General features: G+C 36.4%; 1 protein-coding gene across 1 annotated transcript; it reads left to right on the top strand.

The window, feature by feature from the left end:
- The first annotated feature begins 1462 nt into the window (after window positions 1–1462).
- LOC146147968 (uncharacterized) lies at window positions 1463–5965 on the top strand. The gene is made up of 12 exons (XM_083387973.1): window positions 1463–1520; window positions 1669–1776; window positions 2417–2601; window positions 2816–2933; window positions 3039–3162; window positions 3388–3557; window positions 3882–4133; window positions 4228–4486; window positions 4625–4725; window positions 4921–5050; window positions 5401–5556; window positions 5773–5965. Exons 1-12 carry the CDS (start codon window positions 1463–1465, stop codon window positions 5963–5965), a joined length of 1854 nt encoding a protein of 617 aa, XP_083244099.1.
- The last annotated feature ends 3040 nt before the right edge of the window (window positions 5966–9005 follow it).

Below are 9005 nucleotides of genomic sequence, written 5' to 3'. Positions count from 1 at the left end.
TCACACTGTTTAAATATGGCCTACTGTTTTGTTGTTCATAACAGATGTGTTCATCGATCCATAAAGCATTGAATTCGCGGCATTTTCACACCTAAGGATCAACGGATTGGATTAGTGCAGCGGAAATGACTATTCACAACACTTCTGGTAGAAAGGATTACGGGCGAGAGTAGACATACTTTCAAATCTCATAGTAAAATCTGAAAATAAGTATACATCCAGCCAGAGTGTATCAAACTTCTTTAACTTGTTGAAATTGGTCGTTTTAATATACGACAATATATAACATGTGAATATAGACATAAAGGTACATGTTTGTTTGTCATATTTATTACACGCATACTTTCCAACGAAAAATAATTAAAACCAGTGCTGGTAAAGCAAAGCTGTGCCAACACTTTTGAAACAATCCCAATTAGGCAACTTGAACTACAGGCTTGAGACGAAGTAAATTGAACGTTTGGAGTTTTCCCACAAATAGTAATACTTTTAAAAAGGCGCTTTGTACGAGGCGAAAATTAATGTATACCAAAGACAATTAACAAATATTGCGTTTAAGATTTTAAGGGCGACAACACATTTGTAAGGATAAACGGACTGTAAAGTAGGTGAATATTTTTGTTTTTCTGTGTTAGCTATCCCATCGTAATGCGTAACAGGGTCGCCGCTAGTTCAAACTGGATGATTGTGCGACATCAAACAAAACGTTTTTACCAACTTAAATCTCTTGTCGAATTTCTTTTCGATCAGTGCCGAAAATAGTTTTGTTTGTTTAGCAGTAATTTTTTTTTATGAGAACGAATAAATCGGCAACACCAGGGACATTGTTTTGAGCCATATGAAAAACAATCAAAGTGGTTTAATTAAACAAATTTCGCGATCCTAATGCCCTTAATATATTATAATCTCGTGTATACACAAACTAAACTCATTTCTAATTATTCGTATACATTGTTTAAAAAACAATTTTTATTAAGATAAGATTTACAAACACAACAACGTATAAAATAAAATTTAAAACTAGGCAAAAATAATTAGTTTTTCAGATAATATTGCAATAAACCGAATTTATCTAGCGTTCAGTTTAATAGCATAAGTTTCGTAGTTTAAACGGTGGTGGCTTTAGGTTTAAAAACATGTTTGCTTATAGCTTGCCAAACGTAGTGCAACCCTTTAAAATGCGTAGTTTATGTATTTCAATCGTGTTGCTAGTTTGCAAGCAAGTTATGTTGCACCAAACCCGGTTGATGTAAGGGGTATGGCTGTACATGGGTTTAGGTGCGGCAGTGACTAACGTTAACCAATTGACTCAACGACTAAGCGGATTAAAATGGCTTGTGGAAAAGTGATGACGTAATACCGGTTTATTATTGTTTTCTGTAAAAACCTATAAAAATAGAAACCAACATCATTGAAAGCAGTTCACTATTTTGATTGCATCGAACAAACTGCGAGACAAAACATGGCGCTCGTTTTCATTTCTTTGATGACATGGGTCTTTATGATGGAAACGGCATTTGGTAAGTTTTGAATTGAATTGCAAAATGTGCAATATTGTGCTAAGCTATTTTAAATGAAATAGTTTTAATCTGCAATCAAAGGTTTGTAAAAGAAAATATGTTTCGTTCCCACCACTATATTAATTATTATTAAACGTAATTTTTGCAGGAGTTCCTTTGCAAAAAGATATCTGCGAAGAAATCTATTTATCACTGAGTCAGGGGCGATCTGGTGATGTCCATGCTCCAAGTCCTATTGATATCAACTATTGTCTGAGTAAGTATAGGCCTATTCATAACAAGGTATCTGCATCTATAAACATAGTATAGTGTTATCACTAGGGCGAATATCTTTTGACTTGTCAAAAAAAGTCAAAATTCTGTCAAAATTTACACGTTAGGTCAACATTTGTCAAAAATTTGTAAAGTCAAAATCAAATAAAAATGCACATAAATCGTTTACAAAATTAAAAAAAATATATAGTCAGCTTTTTGAAATTCGTCGTTCAGTTGTTTTGAAATTTATCGTTCAATATTATCAAAAAAATTTTGTTTTGATTTGTGTTCAAAGTCATTTTAACCGTATTATATATTTATTAGAGCAATATACGGTATAAAAAACGCGTAATTAATATTGCCTAGCTTATTTAAAACAATGTATTTCTAACAGGTCAAAATTTTGTCAAAATAAATTATATTTAGGTTAAAATTTGTCAAAATTTTAATTTTTCAGGTCAAAATTTCCTATTTTTTAGGTAAAAAAATATTCGTCCTAGTTATCACACCTGTGTCATAAATAGACGCATTGTAAAACATTTAAATTGCGTTCTAGGCTACTAAATACCAATAACCCTAACAATTTTTCATCATGCTATAAATGTGTTTATTGATTTATTCTTAACTTTGTATTTCGTCAGACATCATTCAGAGCCACGATGAAGTTAAATGCACATTTAACGCGACAAATTGCGAGCAAGTCTGTCCCGTTGTTGGCTTCGAACGCGACCCATTCGGTTGTCAGGTGAGCTGCGAGTGTAAAAGCGAAGGACTCTTTGAGGAAGATATCAGATATGACTCCAAAGACTTGCCATTGATCGCACAGGTGAGTGGTATAGTGTACAATGACATAAGTTACATGGTACAAAAAGCAGTCTAAGATAGTATTTAATCAAACAACACATACAAAATACCTTTTTAAACGTTTATTTTTCGATTGGGTGTCTTTCTCGGCATTCATTTAAAAGAAAAATCTTCCTCATTAAAGCTCTTTGAAGAACGCCACACTTTACGAAACAGTTTTGACTTTTTTTTTTCAGACTTATTTAGGAACGCCAAAAGATGTTCAAGAAGCAGCATCGACTGGATTTGGTAAATGGGATGAAGTTCGTCAAAATGGGCGAGTTAAAGTTCCTTACGCCGTTAGTAAAGCAATGAGTGAGTTTTTTCCTAAATCTGTGGATGGAATAACTTTTTATGCCAACATTTTTAAGTAAACGCAATGCTAGAAAGAAAGTTTTAAATTAACTTGGCATTTTTCAGACGAGAAAGCGCAAAAAGCCATAACCGACGCCATCGTTGCTTATGGCAACAAGACTTGTATCGATTTTGTCGCGAGGAACAGCGAGAGAAATTACATCAATTTCATTTCAAGTGGCGGATGCTGGTAACTACAATATTTAATTACCGTATAGTGCCTAAATACAAACAGGTTTACATTATATTTTTGTAGCTAACTCGCAACGATTTTTTATGTACTTCATTAAAACAGTTTTTACGGGGTCATGTAATTGAAATACATAGAGTATATGTGAACAACAAAACCCACCACAGGCAAAGTTTAACAAGCAAAAAACGTTCCCCCAAAATCGATTCTTATATACTATCGTAGGTCTTACATTGGACGACGGGGCGGAAGACAGGACATTTCAATCGGCAACGGGTGCGAATGGAAGGGAGTGGTCCAGCACGAACTCATGCACGCGCTGGGATTCTGGCACGAACAGTCCAGGCCGGATCGGGATGATCACATCAAGGTGCAACTTGAGAACGTTTCTCCTGGTGAGTTATACCTTCTTGAAACTATTCTACCGATCTGACGCTGACTGTTGTTTGAAAGTTTTCTGATATTTGTTAAGTTAAAGACATATACAAAGGTGAAAAATGAGAAAATACTGAATTCATTTTTAACGTGTATTGATAACATGGATAGATTATGTATATAAAATATCATGTTAGAGTTTGTTAAGTAGTGTCAAATATAGATACTGGATGCTCAAAACACTCTAACAAAAAAGTATTTTATCTTAACACTTTCAATAAACCATTATGTTTATTGCCTGGTTCAAAAGGATAATAGTTTTCAAAACTTTTACCAATTTTCAGGCAAAGAACACAACTTCAACAAACGCACTTCTGTCGATTCACTGGGATCTCCGTACGACACCAACTCGATCATGCATTACGGAGGCTACGCCTTTTCCAAGAACCTTAAGCCAACCATCCTCCTCCGATCCACCAACCTCCCGATCCGATCCCAGAGAAACGGGTTTACAGATCAGGATGTCTTCCAGATCAACGCCCTCTATCAATGTCCTGGAACAAACGTTATAACTACAACTACAGTTGCACCAACTCGTAAGGAATATTTAAAACAATTACAACAATACAATTACAATACCATTTTGTTAATAACTGACTGACTTGATTTCCAAAAAACATTTTTCTCTAGAAACGTGGTCGACGTGGGGATCCTGGGGCAAGTGTTCCGTCACGTGCGGCGCCGGGGTTCGAACCAGGAGCCGAACTTGCGTCACGAGTAGATCGTCGGAATGCTCGGGAATGTCCTCTCAAGTTGCAAAGTGTCAAGAGAAGACCTGTGTGGTAACCACAACTACGAGTCCTCCCACCAGCGCATCTTCAGGATCGTGGGGATCTTGGCAGTCGTGGAGTTCGTGCTCGAAAACTTGCGGCAGAGGATACCGCTGGAGGTCAGTGTTTAGTCCAAACTTAGATCGCATAGCTCGCTTCTTGGTGGACAGTTGCCTAATTAAATTTTAGATTTGTAGAAACCCGATTGCCTATGTTGTGTTATGCTTTTTTTCTCACATTACTTTACTTTATTACAGATATAGACCTTGCCGAGGTGTCATTGCTGGCCAGTCTGGATGCCCTGGATCGGCCTGGCAAGGAACAAGTTGCAACATAAAGGAATGCACTCCTACATCAGGTATGTGGAAAATATATTAACTAACAAATGGCGAGAAAACAAAAAAAGTTTATGAATACACGTATTACCATTACATTGGCTAAGCAATAAGCAACCGTGAATTAAATTGTAAAAGTCTGTCCAATAGCTTATTTTGGATCTTGCCTAAACATAAAATCATATGAGTGCTTTCAAACAATGCAATTTGTATTTCAGTAACGTCGCTGTTCAACCCCCAAGGATGGGAATCGAGCAGGAAAATTTGCCGATATGGCAAAATCTACTCTGGAGATTTTAACGGCGATGGTCGACAGGATCTAGTTTGCTACTATTCCGATCATTGGACGTAAGTTATCATTTATTCAGGAAGTGTTTAGTAATATTCTAAAACAGCGTTTCTTAAGCTTTTTTCACCGCAGGCCCCTCAGATTTTTGTTCGCGTAAACCAGTGTAGGCAAGGAATTTTAGAGATGACGTCAGAAATTGATGTCACAATTCAATTAGAATTTAAAAATTTGCTCTTTCTGGAGCAAAAAATGTGAAAGCGCAATGGAGTCTAAATATACATTCAGTGCAAAAACGTTTTATTTTTAGTTCAACACTTTTCAAAAAATAAATACTTATCAAATATCAACTAATATTTCAATTCAAACTGTTTAAGAACCCCTGTTCTAAAACTAATGTATTGTTTTGTAGTATAACGTACCTAGCAAGTTCCAATGGACAGTACTTCACCTCAAGCCAGAAACAGGTTTCCACCTGTTCGACATTCCAGCGACCCGGAAAGATTGTTATCGGCGACCTTAACGGCGATGGAAGGGACGACTTGTTGTGCCAAGATTTGAGCACTGGGTAGGTATTTATAAGTCGACCAAAATGATATGGAACACTAAATTGCATATTAATAGAAAATATTTTGGTAATAATATTATGCTGTTTCTTGGTGAACATCAGGTGTTGATAACTCTATAAATTCCAAATAAAGGCCACATCCCTTAATTTCGAATTACAAATTTATACCGGTATCTCAAATTAAAAAACTAAAAAGAAATATATTTTTTGCTTCAGCAACCTCCGAGCTTCATTCACGAGCTCAACTGGTTTCAACAACTACGTGAGTTGGAAAGGATCCTTCGACAAGTTCTGCATCAACGAACGCGACGTTCTCATGCTGATTGATGTGAACGGAGACAAACTTGCCGATCTCGTTTGCAAAAGTAGCAGCGGCCTTGTCACCGTGCTTCGCAACCAATTTAAATAAGGCTTGAAGTGATTTAGTTTAATTCTTACTTTTTATCCCATATATTCAGATTAGTTTGTTGTGTTGACTATTAGCAGTTTTGCATAATGTGCAGAAATAATGTTTTATTATAGATTTGTATTTCTTATATCGTGCGTGAACTATAATTACGCTTAAACTGCATGTTGCTCTTTATTATATGTAACAGAATATAACCAACTGACAAAGTTAACTTTACTTGCAAGGGTATGATGCGATAATTCTGTATAATAATTCGATAGAGTGCTTTCATTGACAAATGCATCATGACTAAAACGTATATGGAACTCTTTTCATTGTTCGACCAACTTTATTTGGGATGTTTTAAACCGGCCTAATTACGTAAACAACACCAACGGCTATATTTTAAAGTGAATCAAAAATTAACAATATGGTATTTGAAAGTTCAAATTTACATCTACACTAAAACTAAGCTTAAAATTAGGGTAGTTTTTACGTGAACATCATGATTTAACTAAGTTAAGTATTGAAGCCACATTTTTTAGTTTAGCCATATTCTGGTTCACGGAAAAGACGCGAAAATTTATCTGGGTATATCCACAATGCAAACTTTTACATTTGTAAAAACGTTTAGATTAATTAAACGTTTAGATTAAAGGAAAAAAATTGAAAACTTCAACAATAAAACATAAAATATTGTTCACGATAAAATTCATGAGGCAAATTTCTGAAAATTTCTGAAGCAATTTCTGGCATAAAAAAAATAGGATTATTTCGTTCAAAAGCAAATATCACGATGTTTGCTAATGAATGATGGAAAGGAGGCTATATTTTTTTTAAATGAGAACAATTTCACTAAAATTAATAGACAAATCTCATATAATTATCAACCCATAATAACCAATGAGTAATAGTGAACATTTAACGCCTCAGTGGCCTACGAATGTGCTAATGTCGTTTAGCAAAGATGAATTTTCGAAGTTTCACCATTTGGAAGCACTTGTCAGCGACGAGTAGCTTGTTGCCAATGTCGACGTAACAGAAAATTACCTTTGGAATTAACACGGTTGCGCTTTGGAAAATAACAACAGCGACCCCACCCAAGGTTTTGTAGATGACCGCTCCAATCTCTCCCAACAACGTAGCTACTAAGTTTTCATTCAATGGAAATATATCTAGTGTCGCGATTTCAAATCCAACGACCAGGGAAGCGTAAAAGGCTGCCCCAAATGCAAAATTGGAAATACAATGGCAAACATAGTTTTTATAGTAACCGCTGATCACAATTGCAACTAATGAGGCAAATACAACGCCTGAAACAATCAATGCCACAATCTTGCACCGTTTGTAAACATGCATTTGGTCATATGACGTTCGCAGTTCGACGGCGAATATGTCCCAAAGTATTTCCATCAACACCAATAACAAAACAATTGGTAAAAATCGACTTGGTCTGTTTTTTTCGAACGCAAATAAATCCGGTTTTAGGCCTAGTCTTTGTGCTTCAGTGGTAGGGTTAGAAGGTCGGTCGGTGGCGAATATTAAAATAAATATGCTGACATCCAAAGCTGAAACTGTTAATATAATGTAGATCACCATAATTAGCCTAAGTGGTTGTCTTTAATCCACTCGTTTTCTACAGCTGTTAGGTTTAAAAATTGAAAGGCAGAGAGGTGAAAGGGATGATGACCGCAAGTATTGCGCCTCCCCCCTGGAAACCACATTATAGTAGGCCTAAATCTGGGCGGGGTATTATAAATTTACTGCATCAAAAATCTGTCCGAGAAAGGCGACTACGACATAAGGTGGAAACTGTGAGTGTGATACACCAGCCAAAAACTGAAAAGACATCGTACCGGAAATTGACAGGTTCTGGAAGTTTCGAATCTCTTTGTTTGCCAAAGCAAGTGGTGAAGTGGTAATGACTGGGCCGATAGTATCGACTGTCGATAGCCAATTAATAAGACTGTACTGTGCGCCAAATAACTGGACATAGAATAAATTTTGTTACTTGGCATCTCAATGTTATTTCCAATATATAGACGGAAAATACTACGGACCTAAAATGGATCTTCATGATACCTGCTTTAGCAAAGGAGTAAAAATAAATAAGACACAAAATGGTGCCAACGTTAGATTTACATGCTGATCTGTAGCAAATGCAGAGACTTGTTTTAAAAAAATTGGTTGCTCTGGTCTGGAAACCTACCACAACCACATTTTCGGGCTAGAGTGCGGATTACTTGAACCACCCACACCGAAGCGCTAACATATTAATATTTTATAATAAGAAGAGGCTTTGCCCGGCTCCCCTGTTTACCAAACTTCAAACTTTGCACTAAAAAAGTAACCTGCGCGAACTTGGCGCGCTGGAATAGGTTTTGGGCAATATCTCCGAAAGTTGTGACGATACAGAGTTGAAATTTTGGCGCTGGTCTAGAATCCTACCACAACGTTGAAATGATTATTAAGCAATGCATAATATGTGGGTTAGGGTGTCGGTTAGTGTTTGGGTGTGGGTAGGTCAAGTAATATTGTTTAACACTATTACTGGACTCACCCAAACCCAAACGCTAACCGGCACCCTAACCCAAATAATGTTCGTTGTGGTAGGATTCTAGACGAGCGCCGAAATTTTTACACAGTCCTTGTATTGGTTACATCTTTCCAGCAATCACACTTCCCGAAACCTATTCCAGCGCGCCAAGTTCGCGCAGGTAAAAAAGTAACCGGGTCTGGAAAATGACAATCTAATTCATTGCTAAAGCCGTTTACCGTACTGCAAATTTTACAGGCATTTTTGTTGTGCCCCGAGAAGCACTGTTGAATTATTGTAATGAGGGTTTAATAAAAACAAATATAGACTGATAGACCAACGAACAGCAAGCATGTTCAAATTGCTTGACAAATTTAGCCAAATTGATCTAGTTAAAACATTTTTCTGCGAAACGATAGCGCCTAATGTAATTTGGCAATTGTGTAGTATGTATACGGAACACCTCCTAAAATTTTTGACTTAAAGTTTCAACAAGACATACGCGGGGTTCTTTTATCTAGTGAA

Source organism: Ascidiella aspersa, chromosome 4 (genome assembly GCF_963924565.1).
Source record: "Ascidiella aspersa chromosome 4, kaAscAspe10.2, whole genome shotgun sequence".
Taxonomy (NCBI): Eukaryota; Metazoa; Chordata; class Ascidiacea; order Phlebobranchia; family Ascidiidae; genus Ascidiella; species Ascidiella aspersa.
The sequence above is the reverse complement of the archived record's forward strand: the minus strand, read 5'-3'. Positions and strand labels throughout refer to the sequence as shown.

Coding starts and splice junctions, on each gene's coding strand:
- LOC146147968 (XM_083387973.1), top strand. CDS start 1,463: ATGGCGCTCGTTTTCATTTCTTTGATGACATGGGTCTTTATGATGGAA. Junction 4,726..4,920: donor GGAATGCACTCCTACATCAG/GTATGTGGAAAA, acceptor TTTGTATTTCAG/TAACGTCGCTGTTCAACCCC. Junction 5,557..5,772: donor TGCCAAGATTTGAGCACTGG/GTAGGTATTTAT, acceptor TTTTTGCTTCAG/CAACCTCCGAGCTTCATTCA.